Source organism: Mus caroli, unplaced genomic scaffold (genome assembly GCF_978045245.1).
Source record: "Mus caroli unplaced genomic scaffold, Mus_caroli_1 scaffold_19, whole genome shotgun sequence".
NCBI classification, from domain to species: Eukaryota; Metazoa; Chordata; class Mammalia; order Rodentia; family Muridae; genus Mus; species Mus caroli.
Window position 1 is genome coordinate 39,245,593 of NW_028227274.1, and position 23,305 is coordinate 39,268,897.

Below are 23,305 nucleotides of genomic sequence, written 5' to 3' on the forward strand. Positions count from 1 at the left end.
CTATTCAAAACTAAACTTCACCCTAGAGCCTAGAAGATAGACTTGAGAGTGGACAGTGCTGGGGGTGTCATTGGAACTCTTGTCCCTTATCCTAATCTGGCCACATTGAATAGACCTCCTTTCTTTGCTTTTTTTTTTTCCTGTTAATTTGGTTCTTTAAATTGGCTGATGAAGACTGAGTGCCCAAACTGGGCTTGTTAGAGATGCTAGGGTACAGTATGACCTTCACTGATGCCAGTAACCATCCTAAGGATGACAGAGCTTGTGTAAGGAACACAGAATCAAGTTCCTTACCTGTGAGGGAGCCAAGATTGCTACTTCACTGCTGTCAGCAGTAGCGGCATATGTGAGACCTAAGAATTCTTGTGGGTAATTTGGGGCTGTTTTGTCCAACAATGCTTTCCACATGGGTGGACACATCATCTCTCTGCATTGTCTAGTACAGCAGCGACCACTAGATATGTATGGCCATTAAGCACTTGAACTGAAGCTAATGTCGCTGGGAACGTTTCAATTTAATATAATCTGAAATAATTTAATTTAAATTTAAATAGTACCATGAAGCTACTGTTCACTGAATTGAACAGTACAGATTTAGGGCAAAGTTTCTGGACCTCTGGTGTCTCGGGTCATCCTCAAAGGATGCATAAAATCATCTAAAATTATAGATGAGATAATACACAGATACTCAAGAATAAGTATTAAATGAATCTCGGTGGGTGTCAGTGGTGGTTTGAAAATGCTTGGCAGGTGGGAAGTGGCACTATTAGAAGGTGTAGCCTTATTGGAGGAGATGTAGCCTTGTACAAGGAAGTGTGTCACTGTGGGATGGGCTTTGAGGCTCTTATGCTCAGGCTCTGCCCAGTGTAGAAAGAAAGTCTCCTTCTGGCTGCCTTTGGATCAAAATGTAGAACTTTTGGTTCCTCCAGCACCATGTCTACCTTCCTGAATGCTGTGATGCTTCCCATCATGACAACAATGGGCTGAATCTCTGAAACTGTGAGCCAGCCACAACTAAATGTTTCCCTTTATAAGAGTTGCCTTGGTCATGGTGCCTCTTCACAGCAATGAAATCCAAACTAAGACAGCGCCTATGGGAAGAGAGTATAGGGTGAAAATGGAAAGGAACGGATAGGAAAGGAAAGGAAAGGAAAGGAAAGGAAAGGAAAGGAAAGGAAAGGAAAGGAAAGGAAAGGAAAGGAAAGGAAAGGAAAGGAAAGGAAAGGAAAGCTTTGCTTGAATTAAAAATGATAGTGAGCCAAGGACTGAAGAAAATAACTCAGTTTTTCACACACAAGGTATTAAAAAGATTCCACTAGTTTTCCAAGGTTGTTCTTAGCATTAACAAAAAAATATCCAAGACTTCCACCAAAATTGGGAAAATCACTGACCAAAATCTACTCTCTAATAGGTTTAGAGAGAAGTAAAAATTGGGTGAATACTAGGAAACTTGACATAATTAGGACTGGTAGTTGACTAGTTAACCTAGAAAATGAAATTTTTATAGACATGTGTGCATGTATGTATGTATGCATATGAGTGTGTATGCGTGTGTAAAAAGATCTTAATGTATGGCCTAGGGCTGGTCTCAAACTCACAATCCTCCTGACTCAGTTGCCCAAGCACTGAGGCTTTATGTGAGCAACACCATATCTGCCAATGATTTTTCCATAATATTTTATTAATTCCTTGATAATTTCATACAATACATTTTGATTCTATTTATCACATTCCTCCAAGATCTACCTTCCACCTCACCAAATTCATGTCTTGTTCTCTCTCTCTCTCTCTCTCTCTCTCTCTCTCTCTCTCTCTCTCTCTCTAATCAAATCTGACTTTGTTGCCCTCATACTCAAGTGAGAAGAACAGGTGAGTGGGGCAGGTAAGGGCTTGGGGAGAGGAAAAACTAACACTAAGGCTGTTTGAGAAAGCCTCATGGAAACCTACTATTTTATAAATTTGCCAAATAAATATTGTTTTCATGTAAATGAGTATAAGGGATCATGTTACTTTGAAAAGCCATAAACTGTAAATGAAAAATCCAGTTCTAGGTGTGTGGGAAATCTCTCCTCAGGCTGTTGGCCCGGGTGGACAGAAACTTCTTCAGAGCAATACATTGTGTCATCACTGTGCTCCCTTGCCCACCAGAACTCTATGGTAAGGCCCCATCACTGAAGACACTACACATTTTGGTCAGAGGACATGAAAGTATCAAGTTGGTACTGACTCCGAAGCTTCCTTCCTGCTGGCCAGCTTTCATTGTGGCAGAGGCTGCAGGGGGTGAGGGTGGGGGAAACATCAACAGTCTAACCCAGCTCTAGACCCCGTGGACCTTAGTGATGAGTTGTGTGGCGAGCAAGCTCTCGGGTGTAGCAATGGCCTGCCACAGTTTTATCTTAACTCGGAAACATTGTTTTAAACAGTGTTTATTTTCCTCTACAGCATCTTTCTCCCATAAATCAAAAGCATGTTGTACCTTCCTATTTGCAGATTGTTTTTCTAAATGAATCAAGAGCATTAAGACACTTCTCAAGCAGAGAGCAGATACATTGGGGAGTTTCACAGCTGCCCCAAATGTTTTCCATTATCTCGCCCACATCGAATTCAAAAACAATTTTTCTTAATTTCATGTAACAGTCCTAAGGTGTTTTTTTTTTAAAGCCTGAAACTCATAAAAATGATCACTCATTCTCTGTGGTGTGTCCCACCCCCTATCTTCCCTTCCTCCCTGCACCTCCTCCTCTTCTTTCCCCTCATCCTCCTTCCCAATGCTGCAGCAGGCAGAATAATGTCCGGCCTCTTCTGAAAATGAAGGCAGGGCTGAGCCACAAGCAACAGAATGTGGTGGCCACCCTTAGCAGTGGGAAAGACCAAAGAATAGGTTCTTCCTTACAGTTTCAGCTAAAGGACCCACTTAAGTTCAGTGAAGCCTGCTTCTCAGTCCTCTACGAAGGTAATAAACTATATGATTTTGAAGCACAGAAGTTGAGACAGTCTGTTAAAGCAGCAACAGTAAACCAGCAAAGCAGTTTGTATCACAGTCATTAAACTAAACAAATACTGATACAGGAAGCATGATCGTCCTGAGAAATAACTCCTGAGAAATACAAAACCCCGTATTGTAGACCCAATATCTGCAGATTGGGGGAGTGGGACGTACAAACAGTGACTGTTAAGAATGCCGTATTAATCGGTATATTAATTTTGTAGGAAACTGAGGAGTGATCACTGGAGAAGCCATTAGCAACTTGATTTTATGAATAAGAAAACTTGAATTGGGAGAGTTAATTAGGCTGTCCAGTCACATCCGTAATCCATGGCAGGAACCAGCCAGCACTTGAACTGTGATCCCTCTAATTTGAAAGTTTTTTCATTTCTCAGATGTTAATCCTATTTCATTTTTCCAATAAAATCTTACTTAATCTAGCCTGCCATAGCTTTATCCCTGTAACAGTCAAAATCACAGCAAGAATTAGAGTAGCCTCAATGGGTAGTTAACGAGACTTTAATGAAAGTATTTTTCCCATAGCTATACTTCTACCCTTACTCAGTAACACATTGCAGACGCCCAGATGGAAAATTTTCACCTCTGAGAAAGAGAAGAAAAATAAAACTGTACTGTAATGCCATGGCATAGTTAGAGAACATAGCTTGTCACAATGTGAAAGTCCAGTGCTGATTGTCATGCTAATATGGAAGAAGGAAATCTCCAGGGGTCCCAGCCATAGACAAAGAACCACAGGCAGCTAAGAAATGATGAGCTGGAAAAAGACACCCCCCCCATCAGAAGAGTCCCCTAACTTGTTATCTAATACCAAGTGGTCAGCTATGAAATCATATACATACAATTAACATTATACAGACTGGGTAGGTGACTGGGTGGGTTGTATTTGTATGTGTGTGTGTGTGTGTGTGTGTACACATATATATGTGTGTGTGTGTGTAAATAATGTGATTATATTTTAATTTGAAAATTGATAAAGAAAAGACCATTATAATGCTAAAAGATAAGTTTGTGGTGGGAGACATAAGTCAGGGGCCATATAGGCATTCGTCTTTTCTATCACAGGAACTTACTACACACTTGCTTTAGATGTCTCACAGAAGCATGGCCTCAGCCACTTTAATAACCACATTCGTGAATAAGATACATCTCCACTGTGAATCTTGGGCTCCTTGTCTTTAAAGCCTCTGCTTCCATCTTCATGAGGTTGCTTTCAGGAACTAAAGGAAATGCTAGATACAAAATGTTTAATAAACTCCAAGGTCCTGCTCAGAGAAGAGGAATTAGTGCCAGGAGTGAAGCAAGCAGAACAGTTCCTGGCATGCCCTGTGGCGCCGTGAGAATAACTTAGGCTCCTCCAAGGCAATGCTTTGAGCTCCTCCGAGAATGCTAGGCTTCGTTGAAAGTCTTGCTGGCTTTGCAGGCTCATCGCCCAGGACCTCTCTTCACTGCCTCTAATGTTTGGGGAAAAAATGCAAACCAAGCATCATTTTGAAAGAAAGCAAAATGACAAACTGAAGTCCAGGCAAAGTTCCTCTGCACTTGCAGTCTAACGCTGCACTTGGCTCCCTCCCGCTGGAATGGTTTCACTCACTCATCAGGGTGCTTTCGCAGGAAACAGTGTTTGACTCCCGCTGGACAGTGACAGGAATAATAAATATACATTAATTATCAGGGTAAAAATGTCAAGAAAATCACAAGCGTTTTACTTTTTGTTGTTTGTTCACTTTTGAGATTGCATTTCAATGACAATTCCTTCTTCCCTTTCCTCCATCCAAACTCTCTCATTTAGCCCCTCCCATTTAGCATCTGCAGTCTCCTTCAATGTCATGGCCTCTCAGCTGTTATTATATGCATATATGTATGCATATACGTATATACATGTATATTCCCAAATATAACCCATCAAGTCCATATAATGGTATTTGTATGTGTTTTTCAGGGCTGACCATTTGGCATTTAACAACCATTGGTGTACTCTTCCCTAGGGAGGGCCATTTCTCATGTCCCAGCTTTAGTAGTTGCCTGCAAGTCTTTGCATAGGGCTGAGGCATTGTGAGCTTTCCCTTGGGTGGTTTGTCAAGTTGGTTCATTTGTGTCTTCCTTCCTCAGTTCTGGGGATCATGAAGGTGAGACTTTATGGGTGTAGTTTCTGATAATGCTAGGAGATACAATCTTACAGCAAAGTTTCTGATTCTTAGACTGTTTCAATCTTTCTGCCCTCTCATACACAATGTTGCCTGAGCCATAGGTGGGGGACTAGTTTGTAGATGTGGGACTAGGCTCCACAACACTGTGTGTTGATTGGTTGTGAGTTTCTGAAGTGGTTTCCGTCTGTTGCAAAAAGAAGTTTCCTTGATGAGGGGTGAAGACTACTCATACTTTTTTTTAATAAAAATCTGTATTTGCTCTTTAAAGTGCGTGACCTATACTGCCACCTCAGGCCATGTTGGTATCTGTGGCCCATACTGCCCCAAAGGCCACCCTCTGGGTTCTGTAGTCCTGCCTCGGTGTCCATAGCTCATATGGCCTATGTTACCACCAAAGTATTGATGTCCATAGCCTTAGTCATCAGCTCTATCAGTAGGCCAGGTTACGGCCACCAGAGACCATGCTGAAGTTCATGGCATGGGCTGATGTCAGAGGCCATGTGTATGTCTGTGGTCCATGCTGTCACCAGGTACCATGTGGAAGCCCATAACCTGTGCTCCTAATGACTATAAAGAAAGGATAAGGAAGGTTCTTCTGCAGTGGTAGGGATGATGGCTGCGGACTCACAATTGAGAAAGAAAGACACGGAATGCTTCTGTAACCCCAGCCCCCGACTCCCCAAAAGTAACAACCTAGACAGAAAGTGGTTGAAGAGAACTTTATAAAATTTGTGATAAAGATGCTGAAAAGTAGCTCTCCACAATTGATGGCTACTGGCAGGCACAAAGGGGGCCCTGACTCACTCTTCTTTAAGATGCTAGGCACTGGAAGTTTGACCACAGTTCAGTGACTGTATGGACAACACAAATTGGACTGAATTGTTTTTTTTTAAATCTTTCTTTTGAGGGGGAGACCATAACAATTGGGACACAAAAATGGAAGGGGTAGAAAGTAAGGGTGATCAGGTACACTATGTGAAACTCCCAAATAATCCATAAAAATATTATGTAAGAATATCATCTTTGCTCTTTAAAGGGGTCAACTTGCTTTATCTCAAGATGAAAAAAAAATCCAGTATTCATTGAGAAAACATGACTTACCTAAGAACACACAGCTCAATACTAAATGCAGTGACCACTAGCCTCACATATTTACAAAAAAAAAATAGAAAAACAACAACCCAATAAATTGCTTAAGATTTATAAAATGAGGGAAGATGACCCAGATCCATCATTTTAAGAAGATATTTCCGTTTGAATGGATGAGGTGGTGATATACTAAGTGAGCTGTGGGTTGTTTTAGTTCTCCATCTTCTGTGGACCTGGGTAAGGTGTCTACTGACAAACACTATAAGGAAATGGGGGCGGGGAGCAGGTGCACAACTGTGAACAGAGGGGACTCATAAATGATGCAGGAGTGATCATGAAATCTATGGAAAAACTCTCTAAATTCCAAAAACCATCCTTGTCTCTCAAGGCTCCGGTCAAACTAGGTACACACTGAGAGGATCGGTAGTTGTAGATGTGATGAACAAACTTGAATTCAGATGCAAAATAAAGACCCCCCCAGCTCTGCATACCCATTTAAAAGACAGTTGCCTTTTCAATTTTGCTTTTTTATGATAAAATGTACAGTTGGCAGAATGAAGAAGAATGTGGCCTGTCTTAGAAATGACTTGGATGTGTTAGGGAAAACAAAAATGAAAAAAAAAAAAAAAAAAAGAAAAGAGAAGGAGAGAAAAAAGGAACTGGGGGAGGGTGGGGAGGACTGAGAGTGCCTCTTGGGAGGACTTTGACACTCAAGGAACTTACAGTCAAGTTCAGAGACTAAACAAAGTTGCCACAGGGAGCCAGTCCCTTACAGAGTCTCAGAGAGTGTTCCAGAAGAAGCAACTGGTAAGGTGGAGCTGACACAGAGGAAGAGAAGACTTTGAATTAGAAAAAGTCTCTGGCAGAGCTGGTGAAGTGGCTCAGTGGGGGAAGTGCTTGAATGAGGCAGACTGGAGTTCAGATTCCTAGCATACACGGCAGACAGGGCAGCACGTGTCCATGAATACACTGAGGGACAGAGGAGGTAGTCTCTCTGGAGCACTCCTGTTGAAATGGAAAACTCCAGGTTTAGTGAGAAATTCTGTCAAAAAAAAAAAAGTGGGGGTAAAGAAAAAAGGGTAAAGAATGATAGTGGAAGGGAGGTGGTGGGGAGAGGGACTATGGGGAGAGGAGGAAGAGAAAACTGCAGCCAGATGTAATGTATGAGAGAAGAATTTAACAAACAGTGATAGAGAAAGACAGGAAAATATTAGACATTGCCCTGCAACCTCTACATGCCCAGGGATGAATCTATGAACACTTGCAACAGACACACAGGAAGAAGAAACAAAAGCAGAAGAGGAGGAAGAGGAAGAGCTCTTCAGGGGTGAAACAACTGCAATCCGTGAGCATTATATATTAAACAAACATGAAATCTATTTTAAAAGATAGAAAAATGAAGCGGAGCTGGTGCAATGCAAATCAGGAGGAAAGGGAGCTATGGCTAATGGCTCAAAGAACCAGAGAACCAGAGGAGCACCCCATGAAACACCAGGAAAATGCCGATGACGTAGACCAGTCCATCTTGGAACTGGCCACCACTCAATACACAGGAAAACTCTGGAAGAGGCCTCCAACCATGAAGAAAATGGAACTGATAATTTAAAATTTTCTCAAACAGAAATACCCAAGTCTAAATGACTCCTATGGAGAAATCTACCTTTTGTTTAAAGCATGTTCACCAACTGCCCACAGCAGCTTTTAGAAATTGCCGGATGTTGACAGGGATCCAGGCACTCATTGCTCCCACTGCAATTGTGTCTTAACTCACTTAATCTTTTCAGTGAGCCAACAAAGCAAGCACTACCACTGTACCCTGCCCTGCAAAAACATGAGTCCCTGAGAACTCACTCCAACCATGCAGCCAGCGCTTCCTTCCAGGATTCTCGTTCAGCTATTGGTCCCAAAGTCAGTCTTCAGTCTCACCCACTACAATGCGCACAATTAACTACAGAGTTTGTCCCATAGCACCTTCTCAGGGGACACTGGAATCCAAACAGATGCAAAGATCCCTAATCTATTACAAACTTTCAATTTGATTTTTAAAAATGGGAATTCAAACCCCAGCAGGAGACACTGTGTCAGCAGAGAAGCTCAGGCACTACTCAACTGTTTTTTTTTTCCTTCTCCCCAGAAATGCATGAAGTGTCCAAATAAACAGGGAGATCATTCCTGCTAGCAATTTCCATCCAGCTCTCACTCAGAAAGCAGGTAAAGTGTACTTAAGAGAACATACCAGAAGGGTGGTCTGTTACCTGAAAAGTTAAGAGCTTCAGAAAGGCAGAGCCAACCCCACCACTGTAATTACAAGGACCAGGAATCAAAATACTGTTTCATTAAATTTGCCTTTTCTTTGATATTTTACACCTTCAAGACTAGTTGATACGCTGGTGGTTTGAATGAAAATGGCCCCCAGAGGCTCAGGTGTTTACATGCCTGGTACCCAGTTGAGGGAACTGGTTGGGAAGACTTAGGAGGTCTGACCTTGTTGGAGGATGCTTGTCAGTAGGGATGGACTTGGGGGTTTCAAAAGCCATTCCCAATTAACTCTGTCTCTCTCTGCCTTGGGATTGTGGATCAGATGTAAGATCTCAGTCACTGCTCTACCACCATGCCTGCTTGCCTGCTGCCATGCTCCCCATCAGACTCTCACACTCTGGCAACCATGAGTCCTCGAATTAAATGTATTCTTTTATCAGTTGCCTTGATCATGGCTATCGTCACAGCAACAGAAAAATAGCTAAGAGATATCCCTTCCTGTTGATTTTAAGTATACCAAATTGAACACCGTAGACCAACTGGTTCGAGACTGTTGCGGGACACAGTTGTAGCTGATTGCCTCCACTTGAAACACCAGTATGCAGTAAAAGGGGAGTGTCTCTGCCAACATGCATACACTACACAACAAATTTACAATATAATGTATAATGCTTGCATACTCTCTTCTAAAAACAGAGCTTAACAGTTTAGTAATCAAACTAACCCATGATGGGGCTGATGGCAAGGTCTGGTTGAGTTTATTCACCTTGTTTTCCTTTAGAAGATATTGGTAGGAAGAGGATGTGTTTTATGGGATATAAGTCGGGCTCACATGAAAGACATGGGATTGCCGGGAATTTTCATGATTGACAGTGGAGAACTGACAATTCTCCAGTGTATCCAGAAAGAGACACCAGATCTCTAGCAGCAGACCAGAGCCCTGGTGTATTGTGACTGACTCCAGCAGTCACTGGCCTGAACCAACTGCCACTCTTTGGCTTGCCCATTACATTCAACCTCCCCTCACGCTTGCTAGGAAGCACCACACACATCTCAAATGCCCCGAACAAAGCTTTCCTCAATCTCCCAGGGATGTTGTGTTTCTTTGTTCTCTTTTAAAATCTATAATTTGTTGCAGCTTTATGTTCAACAAAGCTATTAGTTCCCTTTAACATTAAAAACTTGAGAAAACCAGATGCCGCAAAGGGCTTCTGCATACACATTTCAGAGATGGCTGTAGATCTCCAAGGGAACAGGTGCCCTATTCTGATAATCACAAGCCATAGGCTTCAGGAAGAGGTATCAGAGGTAAATCAGAGGGGAAAAAACAAAAACAGTCTGCCTGCCTCTGCTCCCCACTGCCCCTATTTGTCTCCATGAACCTCATCCCTGCACTAAGACCCAAAAGCATTGTTAACATTCATTTCTTCCAGGAAGTCATTCTTATAACATTTGACAGAACAATTAACACCAAGGAAAACAGGTTCTAGTGCTTGTTTTTTACTTCACACATAAACACTGTTCTCTATGCTACACTGGCTCCACTTGTAATCTAATCCGTAAAGTTTCATCTCATTTAAAACTGTAATTAAAAACTGTAGTTAGCAGCACCTAGACTGCATTGAGCTCTTTTCTGCTGCGTCTAAGGATATGGGGGATTAGGGGCACCACACCAAAAGGGAATATGTACTACGTGATATTCTAAACCTCCCTGCCAGAACCCAAGTCTCCGAAATACCATTTGCAAAAGAAAACAACAGTCAATAGCATTCCATCATAGCCACCCAAACCTAATCAGCCACAGTTATGGCCTCAGAAGGGCATTCCTCACTTTCCAGAGTCTTATTTCCGTTATAATAAACTGTCCTCTGGGGTCATTCATTCACAAAGATATTTTTTCCCTAGCATTATAGGGACTTTTAATCTTAGAAAAATACCCATTTGCAAGCATGTGTTGAAAACAAACAGTTTCAGTTTCTCGTATAGCTTCTATATGACCCACACCTGAGCACAATTTTTATATCCCGAGTTTCTAGCTACCTCCCCTCAAAGCTCCTACTGTAAGGACCAGGAATTTTTTCCCCCTTTGGCTCACTGACAAGGGCAACTTTAGTTTCCAAAGATCAGAATAACCACATCCTTAAACAAACACAAATGACAGCAGGGGGGGGGGGGGGGGAGTCCATCCAGAAAGTAATTTCCCTTAAACCTCTGAAACAAAACGAAACTAAAAACCAGCAACGTGACAAGTTCAATGTGTGGACAACTGATGAACTCCTGAATTCAAGGAGACACCGAAACTCCAAATAGGAAAACGAAAAACAGGCATGCAAGCAAGCAGACAGCATTTTCTCCCATCTTCTGATCTAAAAGTTCATCTTGGCGCCCACACAAAGAAGTAATGATTCCATCAGCAGCTACCAGATGGCAGGCACGAAATGGCTGTAACCTTCTCAGAGAACGCTGGAGAATGGCTCCGTGGAGTTTAATTTAATGGTGGCTGCCATTTTCTCTCTGCCACTTCTTGCACAGCATGTCTGTCCACAGTTCATAGGTCTGGCTGTGCAGTGACTGAGGTCAGCACCGGGAGATAAGCAAAGAAGAGTCTGGTGGTGTTTGTTTATTCGACCTTTTTGCCTATACCTAGGATCCTATTTGCAGAAAATGGAAATCAAATTTCTGATAATAACCAAATGGGGTGTTTATGGTCGGATATATTTTACATCATTTTTCTTCTATTAGTATTGGGAGAAATTGAAGCATCTTTTTTCAATAGGTAGTAAATTAATCTCTTACTTACTTACCAAAGGGAGGTCTACATCACACGTTTTCCTCAGGGAGCTTCTTACAGTGCCCACCCATGAGAGATCATTCCTTTAAAGTCAGTGAGAATCACTGTCCAGGGTTGTGACTGTTGTGCCAGGGAAATATTAGTGATCCCCCAAAGCACACATGGGAGCCAATCTGATACAACTCACAGCAGGAGGATCTTTATTGTATTTGAGCTAGCTCAGGGTCCCCCAACATCCACCATCACGCAGGATGGTTTTGGTCTGGGGAAGCCCTGAATGTCTATCCGGGCAAGGCTTTATAGTAAGCAGCAAACAGGGAATACATGTGCAAGCATCTAATTGGAAAGCTATTGTGATCTTTAACACAATTGGCTGGTGCCAGAAGTCATATCATAAACTTAACTTCTGCTCCCCTCTGCATTGGTGGTCGTTAGGCAAGGGGTGGGCTTGTAACCTGGGGTGCAGGTTTGTTGGGGGAATAACCTGCAGACACCGGTCTTGTTGAGGGTGTAACCTGGAAACTCTGGTCTTGTTGGGGATTAACCTAGAGACTGGAGGTAAACTCAGGTTTTGTTGGGGGGCAACTTGGAAACTAATGCTAAGTACCAGCCTGTTAGTTTACCTGAGTTCAAACTAAGGTCAGGTTCTCTAAAATGGAGTCTGAGTTTAGAAGATTTGGCCTCTCATGACCACCTGTGGACCCTACCCCCAACCCTAACACAAGGGATGCAATGCAAGCCAATCAGTGAGAGTCTCCAAGCATGAGATCCAGGCATCAATCATTTTTCAAGTTCCTCTGGTGGTCCAAGAGTGGCTAAAGTATGCAAGAAGTGATACATTTGAAATTTCTGCACATTTTTGTAAATTGATTTATAGAAAGCTAACTTCTGTTACTTAATTTCTAACCTGGGTCACCCTGACATGGGGTTTAGTACCCTTAGTAAGTCCCTTCCCTGCTCTCCCTCCATTAGCCTCAGTTTCTCCAAGGTTTTGTTAAAGTTCTGGGGTTTGGAGGTCAACCTGCAACAGTGAACATGTCAAACTGTCCCCTCACTTGATTGTTTGTTTTGTTTTGTTTTGTTTTTGTTTTTTGTGAGACAGGATTTCTCTGTGACAGAACTCGCTCTGTAGACCAGGCTGGCCTCGAACTTAGAAATCCACCTGTCTCTGCCTCCCAAGTGCTGGGATTAAAGGCATGTGCCACCACTGCCCATGTCCCCACACTTGAAAAGCATCAGAGAGACTGTTCCGGTACTGCAGCTCTGAACTCCAAGAGGCCAGATTGGGCTGCTAGTTAAGAGTGTAAAGGTGAAAGAGGCTCACACCTGAGTGTCCCATATCCTGTAACCACTACACTTCAAAGCTTGAGGCTATGGTAGGATGGTCGTGGGAGTTGCTCCACCCTTCTGTCTATGAGCTGGACCTACAAGAGGCTGTTATCATCTAAGATGCCACATGACCCTCCCTAACTCAGAGACTATTCAGAAGCGTGCATCTGCTGATGAGCTTTGGAACCACCAACATATATTTTTGTGATGAACTCTGCACAGTACATCTTACCCTGACCTTTTTTCCTGTGTCCCTTAAATTAATAATCACACTTTGCTTTACCTAAGGGTAAAGCAAACATCAGGTCTTTTTTTTTTTTTTTTTTTTTTTTTTGGTTTTTCGAGACAGGGTTTCTCTGTGTAGCCCTGGCTGTCCTGGCACTCACTTTGTAGACCAGGCTGGCCTCGAACTCAGAAATCCGCCTGCCTCTGCCTCCCGAGTGCTGGGATTAAAGGCGTGCGCCACCACGCCCGGCTAAACATCAGGTCTTATCGTCTGTTGGTGTCTACCACTGTCATATCAGTACAATGATGGTTCAAGTCATCTAGCGACTTATTAGTTCAATTCAAAAAGAGATGGCAAGGCCTTTATCTCATGCACACCAAGCACTCAGTAAATGCTCGGTGAACTAGAGTCTATTCCTAAAGTAAAGTCACAAACTAGGCAAAGGGACACATCAACAGGGTCTGGATGGGCACTTCAGTAACAAGGTATAGAGATCTACTTGGAACACATCCAAATAAAAACAGACAAACAGAAACACAGAATATGAAACGGAAAAATAGAAGGTAGTCTCAGAAACAAATGTGCAGGAGACAGAGGGTCAGGGCACCCAGGAGCAGAGCAGCTGCCCTTTCCTTCCTCTCTGGAGCTGTCTGGCTCCGCTATACACACTGTGCCTTGCTTCTTCCCCTCAAAGACTCTAGCCTTTTCCCTTGGCCCACTGGGATCAACAAATAATGGTGGCCTCCCTTTATATCTCAGAGAAATTTTGTGAGCTCGTCTTGAGAGAGTGAGGAGTGAACCTCTTGTTACCTACCACCTTTATCTAAAGCAGATGCTGTAAACCAGGATTGCTATTGCAATCACTAAACAAAGATTGGGAGGGTGGGGGAGGAGGTGACGTTCCCAAGAAAGGAGTGTTCACTCATAAATACCCATTGTAATGCCTTTATTTCAAAATGACTACAGGATGGTATTTCATAGCTCTAATTCACAATAACACTGAATTTAAAACACTTCATACTATATATGTATAAAAGGCATTTCCATTTGGATTTTAATCCATATTGGTTTCACATTATTGAGTAGAATACATATGAAAATACAAACACAGCTTGGAAAATAAGGGTTTATAACATGAAGAGAAGTGAGCCCGAGCCACATCTCACTTGAAGGCACAGTCTTAAGATCTGTGGCTGAAAGCAAGAAATACTAAGGCAGTTAAGTCACTGAAACAATTCCCCAGGGCACAACAGCCAAGTTCATTCATTTTAATGTGAGCAAGGCCTCTCACAGCCTCATCAGATACTGTTCACTGCTACTTGACACAAACTGTGTTGTCACATGACTTCCCAAGCCCCCGGAGAATGAGAGGAAGGCTACTGGAGGCCGACACAGAAATGGTGGCAGGAAATGGTGAGAAAGGACACCTCAGAAGAGACTCTAGAATCCAAAGAGCAAAGAGGCAGTAGACAGATGCTTTCAGAAACCTACGGATGACCCCAAAGAGTTAAAATATAACAATGGCCCTGAAGAACCTTCAATGCATTTCTTTTACAGAAGTGAGAAATATATACAAAATGACTAGGGGGAACTTGCCTATACAAAGTAATTATATGAAAAGAACATAATATGTTTTCTATCCACCAAAGACTGAAAATGTAAGAATCCCCTTCCCCAGGTGAAAGCATGATGTCACCCAGAAAGCGCTCAAGCCAGCCTCCTTCCTTACAAGCACCTTACACTGCACTCTGAGCAGAGGCCTGCACTGTTCAATGCACTTCTTAAAGTGCAAAGCCTTCTTAAAGGGACTCCTTCTGAGTCTCTCAAAACATAGTCTGTGTTACAAAACCACAAATGCCCTATAGAACTTGCTTCAAAATGTATATCCAGAGACTGCATATTACAAGAATCAGAGTCTGTGAGAGAAGGGCTGAGCCTGCACTGCACTGTAGCTGGTCTCTGGGAATGTCTACAAAGTCTCCCTTGAATGGTACAACCTCATCTTGAAGGACAGGCTCAGCAATGCAGTCAGGAAGCTAGTGGGGCCTGTGAATGGACCTTCCCCACTCTGGTGCCTACTGTGTCCAATAAGGCCACACCCCTGATTTCCACATTTCTTATCTAAGTCATTAGATGACAATGTACATGCTTTGGTAACATATACATAATTTTTAAAAACTAAAAAAAAAATCCTAATTAATTATAAAAAGACTTTTAAATGATGTTTATTATTTTTACTTATGAGTATATGTGTGTTTGTGTGAGTAAATGTCACCTGTATGTGGGAAACCCTCAAAGGCCAGAAAAGGGAATCAGATGCTTTGGAGCACGAAATACAGAAGTTTAGGAGCTTTTTGATGTGGGTGCTAGGAACCAAACTTAGGCTCCCTGGAAGGGCAAAAAGTGATCTTAACTACTAAGTCATCTCTCCAGCCCCAACCTTATAATCATTTTATAAATACTTGTTTGTTTGGTTGGTTGGTTGGTTTTTGGTTAAGGTTTTCTTTTTAACACTGGGAGGATGTATGTATGCACATGAGTGCAGTGCCCTCAGAGACCAGAAGGGGGCACTGAATCACCTGGAATTGGAGTTACACATGGTTGTGAGCCACCCCAAGTAGGTACTGGGAACCAAACTCCTCTAGAGGAGAAATACTTGCTCTTAACTGCTGAGTCATCTCTCTAGACCCAGAACTGTAAGATTTCTAGAATGTGTGGGTCAAACGTTAAGCAATAGATGCCTGTAGCAGGGAACAACATTGGATGAGAAAGAGTATTTGGTGCAAGCTAAGAGAATTATTTGGGAACAAAGAAAGAGAATCAGTTAGAAGCTGTCTTGGCAGAAAGGCAGAACGCAGCTTATATGTAGAGTACGAAAAAGTATCTATAATGTCTGGCTGAGATAGTCAAGCCAGTCCAAACACCCCAGAAGCATGGGCTCAAAAGTACTGGCTGGCAAACATACACTGCAAACATACACTGCAAACATACACTGCAAACATACACTGCAAACATACACTGCAAACATACACTGCAAACATACACTGCAAACAGAAGAATGTAAGCACTTCTGAATTTGTTGTTGACACATAAAAAGTAAGAGGTTCCTCTCCCTCCTCCTCCTCCTCCTCCTCCTCTTCCATCCTTTTATGGAAAGGGAAACAGTGCAAAAACTACATTAAGCAGCTTTGTGACTAGCCACAGTGGCCACTCAGCAGCAGTCCACCCTCAGCCAGGCATGTTCTCCAGGGTCTCTGCAGTGACCTCCGCAGGCTTCACTCACCACAGCAGTGTCAGGACCCACACACTTTTACAACAGCCACCCCAGCTTCAAGGGATCTTACACAAATTCAGCCTCTCTCTGCCTCACACTCTTAGTAAAATTCCTACTTCCCGTGTGTTAAAGAAGAAATCAAGAACTGGCTGGGGGGGCTGGTGAGATGGCTCAGTGGGTAAGAGCACCCGACTGCTCTTCCGAAGGTCAGGAGTTCAAATCCCAGCAACCACATGGTGGCTCACAACCATCCGTAACGAGATCTGACTCCCTCTTCTGGAGTGTCTGAAGACAGCTACAGTGTACTTACATATAATAAATAAATAAATCTTTAAAAAAAAAAAAAAAGAACTGGCTGGGGCAGGACAGTTGCCTCAAGTTGGAAGCCAGTCTGTAATACACAGCAAGTACTGGACCATCCTAAGCTACATAGTGAGATCCTAACTAAAATAAATGAACAAGTAAGAAATAAAAGAACAAAAAATGGAAATCAGATAATGTATGCATATTTCCCTTAATATTGGGGCTTTTATCCTTGGATTCCCATTGGGCACACATGAAGAACTTTAAAGGCAGTGACCCCAAGGTCCCACATTCAGGGATTTCTTGGACTAGGGTGTACCCCAAGCCTTGAGATGGAATGAAGTCTCCCAAAGGACCCTCATGAGTGGCTAAGGAAGAAAACCCGGGCTTTGGGAGAATGTGGTCTGTTTAGTGCAGGGAACTGTATTTACTCCAACGTCAACCTTCAAGAAAAAATTTCTTGCCTCTCTCATCCATAAATCCCTTACTTTTGGAAAATGGAAATTATTCCAAATGCCATTCATAAGATGGAAACCAAGGTCAAATATGCTCTGACTTCTACTGTTCATTTTCCCTCCAACACAGCGGAAGAGTGGAACACTAAGGAAACAAGGGGAAATTATCCCAGGAGACAAAACTCAAACAGCACAAATGGCTCAGACACAATGAGAGGAGGCTCGTGGTGGCAGGCTTACATGAAAAAGTACAATTGCTCTGGAATTCATCAATGCACTAAATAGGAAAAAAAAAAGTTCAAATCGTAAAAATAAGAGAAAAGGGAGCAATTTCCTCACATCTTTTCAATAACGGCCTAATTTTTATTTTAAGATGAGTTCTAAATTACTACTTCCTTTCAAGCTTTCTGTTAGATGGTGTGCATTTATATTTTGGCTTCTGGTCATGAGACATGCAAACTAATGCCATCTAAACGTTAAACGTTAGCACCATATTCAACCCAGTTAAAAAGCAGGCGCCCAGGCTCGACATGCGGCTCAGTTGGTATAGCACTTGCCAGCATGCAGGAAGCTCCGAGCCCAGTCCTCAGCACAGACCTGCAATTCCAGCACTCTGGAGGCAGAAGCAGGAAGACCAATAGTTCAAGATCACTTTCAGATACATAGAGAGTTTGAGGTGAGCCTAGGCTACACCAGACATTGTCGCCAAAAAAAAAAAAAAAAAAAAAAAAAAAAAAAAATTTTAAAAGGTAAAAGACAAAAAGAATACAGAAATGCAAATGCTTAAAAAAAACTCACATAATAATGGATTCTATTTAATATTTTTATATCCCATCTCTGGTCAGTCCAACAACCTCATTTTAAAGCCATTACCTCATTGCATAATTTTTATTTAAATTAGCTTTGGAGGGATTTAAAAATGATGTGCAAGCCCACTAAATAATCAGTGGGAGAACCTGGATTTAATCCATGCCAATCCAGCTGGAGCCAAACCTGTACTGATCTTCACACTAAACCTACAGATAGGGGAACTATGCCTGACTACTCACAACATTCTGGTCAAAAGAGAACCAGAGATTTTGTGCCAAATTACAAAACAAGTTAGTCGGAGCCACAGCCAGACCCTGCCTTATACTCTCGACTCCATGTTCTCATAGAGGAGCAAGTCAGAGGTTACGTGTTATCTCCTAAAAGCTGTACTGACTTCTGAGAATATCAAAAATCCATGCACATGCGGCTTAGCTGACCATGGTATGCACATGGCTTAGCATCACCATGGTATACATATGGTTTAGCTTCACCATGGATACATGTAGCTTAGCTTCATCACAGTGTATACATGTGGCTTAGCTGACCATGGTATACATGTGGCTTAGCTGACCATGGTATACATTTGGCTTAGCTTCACCACAGGTCTGGCACACTGTCTTTCTATTCCAGCTCTCTGGAAAGAGGTACCAGGATGAACCTCCTATCATTCCCAGAATCCTCTCCTGGATCCTTTGAATACAGATGCTGACAGCATATGGGCACCAGGTGCTTCCCTGAGCCTTTATCCTGCTCTTGGCTGCCCTGACACCATTACAAGCAATCAGCAAAACATTTGGAGAAAGCATAGATGTCATCTGATAGATTTTTCCCTTTATTCATGAGATCATAAAAAAGACCAGGTCATAAACCTCCAGCTCTGTGAGTCCTGTGATTTGAAGCAGGCCCCAAAGGGGAGGGAGTGTCAAGTCTGTGTCTAGCAGGAAGGTCCCCTCTTCTCTAAGCCCCTCTGACTCTGTCCGGAAACCAGCATCCAGTCATTGTGTCTATGATGTCATGGCCAAGAAGTGAGTCTCGAGGAAAAATAGACACAGTGGCAACTTCCCTGCAAGAGAAAGAAATAGGTTTTATCACCTAATAAACACGTCTCAGCGATCAATACTTATTTGCCCTCTTTTCTGAAGCAACTCCCGAGAGTCACTTGAATTCTCTCACTATGGATAATTTCTTGAAGAAATTGCATTCCTACCCCCTAATGATCTTCGAACAAAGCAGGCACCTCATTTTATTAAGTCCAGCTACCAAGAGGAGCCAGTTCAGAGTGGAACTGAAGCTACAGCTAAACGTGAGGTCTTAATCATTCTGGTGGGACAGAACTCTTCTGTGTTATCAGGACCTCACCAAGCCAGTTCCGAATGCCAGCGGCAAGAACAAACAGATGTCGGGACTATTTGTTTTATTCAAACGTGACAGGAAATCAAATATCCATCAAACAGATGTGTCAGCAGCAATGCCACAAGCATATTGGTTACTGAGATTTATGTGCCTCCATTTCAGTCCATGAGAAAATTACCTTCTAAGCTTTCTACATCTTCAAATGTCCAGTTGGATGCACAGGTCAGAGAGTTCACAAATGTTACTTCTGATGCTAGGTACCAGGAAAAATGAAGGCATATGCTACATGAATGTAATTTTTTTTTAGATAGGGTTAACTACATAGCCCTGACTGGCCTGGAACACATAGAGATGGGTGTACATCATGAGTGCTGTGATTAAAGACATGTGTTTTAAAAATATGAAATAATCTATTTTGCACATTTGTATAAGTCTACAAATTGTCTTTTAAAGACAAGAGATCTGGGCTGGAGAGATGGTTTAGTGGGCAAAATGCTCACTACACAATCATGAGGACCTGAGTTCAAATATCTAGGGTCCATGGAAAGTCAGACACATTATCATGTGCATCTATCAGCCCAGCACTGAGACATGATGGGAAATGGAAACAAGAGAATCTCCATTCGTCCCCAGGCCTGGCACCCACAGCAGAGCAAGAGATCCTGTCTCAAATATGGTGCAGTGTAAGAACCAATACCTTAGATTATCACCCCTTCTCCTGCCCTCCCTCCATCACACACATACACACACACATTGGCATATAAATGCATACATATATGCATGGTGTATGCACACATGCAAAAGACAAAAGAAAATTAAGAATTGTAAAACTCTCAGCAATCGTGCCTCAGCCTCCCAAATTCCAGCCCCTTTCCATTTTATTTTATCACTTTTTCCATCTCATGAGAACAGTACATTCCCCTCCTACAACTTATTTTTCCTAAAGCTATTTTTAAGGAAGTAAAAAGGCTCCATCAAGACAGAGGGAATTTAAACTACAAAAACATTGTAAAAATTGTCAAGAAAATGGGGAGAGGAGAAAATAAGGTTGTAGCTGGGCTACGAAATCAAAGCCTCAAATTTTTCCAAATCTGGTTTGTAATGATTAAAGAACAATTTATACTTAACAAAATGGCACACCTCAAAGCCAACCATTAAATCATCAATTTAGTTGTATATAAATAGTAAGTCGATGATGCTGGCTTGGAGAACAGCTTAAAACCTACATAGTAGTCTTCAGTTTATAGTAATTGTAGATGTCTCCATGAAGAGTAGAGATCCTCTTCATTTACTCCTTTGAGAAAGTAACATGAATTGTGGCATCCCGCTCTGTGCATATAATTCAGGAATTATTCTATGACACAAAACGCTAGTGCCCCCCTTGGAAGTCCTGGCACTCTGCAGACCCCACCACTTAGCTACTTGAGATAAGTAAAACACTTCCCATACACCAGGAAAAGCCCAAGCTGTAGGTTAGTCTCACACAGTGAAAAGAAAAGAAGATAATCCAAGTGTCTCATCTTTTGACATTGTAAAGACTACATTATTATCTAGAAAGTTCACACTGAACAACTGTGTAATCAAATCATACACAAAGGCACTAATAATAATAACAATAACTAGTAGTAGTAATAATAGTAATAATAACAACTTCAAAATATTTTTAAATAGTTAATTATTTTGTACTGAGTTGCACTCATAGCTATCCTGGGTCACACGGGCCAGGCTGAACATGGCTGAAAGACAACAGGCCACACTGTAAACTTTTTAAACTCACTCATTTTTATCAGCAATGCTTTAAATCCAAACTGACTTAGAGCCACAAATTAGCATGACTCTTGCCTCCTCTTTTCCGATGAGTTTGCTCTAACCTAGAGCTTGTCCACATTAAGCTAACAAAAGATAAGATATCATATTACATATGATAAATAGATACATGCAAGAAGAGACTTTGATTTCTAGAAATCAGGATAAAACCTGTTCTGCTGACTGATATAAAGGTAGGTGTATACCCAACCACATTGAAACCTCAGTTATCTGCTTCCCCAGTGTCCTGACTGGATCCATCTCTACCCAAAGACAAGCTTGGGAGCCCACCTAAGACTTGGTCAACCAGAACTCCAAGAGTGAGCTCACTCTTCTATGCTTTACAATCCCCCGGATGGTTCTGATGCTCACTAAAACTTCAAAACCACTAATTCAAAATTTGGAAGCTAGCAGGCATATGTCTTTCCAGTGTTAGCACAGGCTCCCTTAATTCCTCAACATAACTGAGCTGACTTCACATCTTACTCCCTGGGTAAGATGGGATCAGTGCCCAAGTGCACGAGCACATTAGTACTTAGTGAGAGTGGGCTCTATTAAGACGGCAACAGAAATGGAAGCCATTAGAGGTGCCTCTATCTGGAACAACAGTGAAGCAAGCCATTATTGAATCCCTGGAGAGATTGTGAAGGTAAGAGTCACCATCAAGGCCATAGGGGTGGTGGCTCTTACCATATCTTCATTTAAGTCTACTTAGCCTGTGCAGAAAACAGGTGGATGTTGGAGAATGACAGTTAGTTATTTTAAATTTAATCTGCTGATGACTAATCACAGCTGTTTCACAAGGTGCAGTTGTGTTACTTGAACAGATTAACACATCTGGATCTAATACATGGCTGTTGCTCTGGCAGGTGTTTTGTTTTCCTTTGTATCTGTCTATAAGACCCATCAGGAGCTATCTTCTTTTGGCTAGTATCTTTTATTATATTATGAGAAGGGGTTACTACTACAATATGTCATGAGATGGCCATGAGCCTTTGATGACAAAGGGTAAAGCGTCACAGTTTAAAGTGGGGTGTCTGGGTGTCAGGTTGAAAAAGGATGGACTTCATCTACTGACTGGATTTCAGAGGTGATTTGTGTGGGGATGTGGGGATGTGGAGGTGTGAAACCTGGGAGTTGGCTTGGAGCAAAAGTAAAAGTGAGATATGCCCAAACCCCCTCAAATCTCATCCGAGAGGAGTGGGGCCGCTCTCTCCCTGCTCTCAGCCTACATGCTCCTACATGTCCTCTAAGGAGAGTCATGTAGTCTGTGGCCAGATTGCAGGCTCAATGTTCCCGCCACCCCTCAATAAGAACCTGTCTGTCAGATTCCTGGTATTCCTCTTATGTAAATGAAGCATTCCCACGTCTCACCCTAGCCAATAGTGTATATACACCTTGGAATTCCCTACCCACTCCCCAAATCTATATAGCCCTTGTTCACCTCAAATAAAGTTGAGCTGTCTCACTGAAGCTGGTTTGTATTCACAGCCATCAAAACCCTGCCCCACCTCCCTTTATCCTCCCTGCCAGTGGCCAGCCAACAGCTCACAGGAAGAAGAGAGGGTCACACAATTGGGAGACTGAGTTCTAGGTGAGTCTGTGAAGATATTTCCAAAGAGATTTAGTCAAAAGGGGAAGACATATTCAGAGTGTTGGTGGCACCATGTCATGGCTTGGGATTCTGAATGTAATATAAAGGGGAAGAGAAAGACAGTGAAATGAGCAACAACAGTCATTTCTCTCTGCTCCCTGCTATGAAGGCAATGTGACCAGCTGCTGTACAATCTCACCACCATGTCTTCCCACCATAATGTACTCTATCCCCTCTTAAAAATATAAGCCAAAATAAATCTTTCCTCCTTAAGGTTCCTTCTGTAAAGTATTTTATCACAATAGTAAGTGGAGTAAATAATATAGTGAATCTCAAAAATGCCAGCACAGGAAAACAGGGCCATGTTGTCAAGGTCTTTATCATTTGTTCAAAGAATAGGCTGAATATAGGGGCAAACCACACTTAAGATCCAATTCCAACACATTATGAGCGATGCCATTTGCCATGCCTATATTAAATAAAATTACCTTAATTAGCCCTCCAGTAACATTGAAATCTACTATATGTCAAGTGTGTATAGCTAAGTATTCACCAGAATATCACTCAACATGCAAATAAACAGAAATGCAACCCTCCAACTAATGTCTCCAACTACTGTCCATTCAGAGGCATGGCTGGCACGCTTTGAAACTCGAGCTACTTGCATGTACATGGTCCTATCATGTCTTCTTTGGCTAATTGCTCTCAGAATTCATCACATACCACAATTAGACCAGCAGGTTGTTTACAGGAAGCCATGTGTGGTATCCTTCCATGCTAGCCTAAGATAATGACGAATTATTAGTCTATGCCCATGACAAACACTCCTAATCACTCAAGGCCTTCAAGCTAGAGCCCAAGA

The 23,305-nt window shown here is 42.2% G+C and overlaps 1 protein-coding gene and 1 long non-coding RNA gene across 3 annotated transcripts in view; both read right to left on the bottom strand.

Moving 5' to 3' along the window:
* Positions 1-11,573, bottom strand: part of LOC147000260 (uncharacterized) — a 108,123-nt gene extending 96,550 nt beyond the window's left edge. The window contains exon 1 of the long non-coding RNA XR_015046069.1: positions 11,307-11,573. This is a non-coding gene — a long non-coding RNA (uncharacterized LOC147000260). The remainder of the gene's footprint in view (positions 1-11,306) is intronic.
* Positions 11,574-18,501: 6,928 nt separating this feature from the next.
* The window catches only part of Prelid2 (PRELI domain containing 2), a 79,429-nt gene continuing 74,625 nt past the window's right edge, over positions 18,502-23,305 (bottom strand). For both annotated transcript variants that reach the window (XM_085833526.1, XM_021150786.3), the window contains one exon: positions 18,502-18,753. In XM_085833526.1, coding sequence (XP_085689652.1) covers positions 18,703-18,753 — 51 coding nt within the window. In that variant the 3' untranslated portion in view covers positions 18,502-18,702. The remainder of the gene's footprint in view (positions 18,754-23,305) is intronic.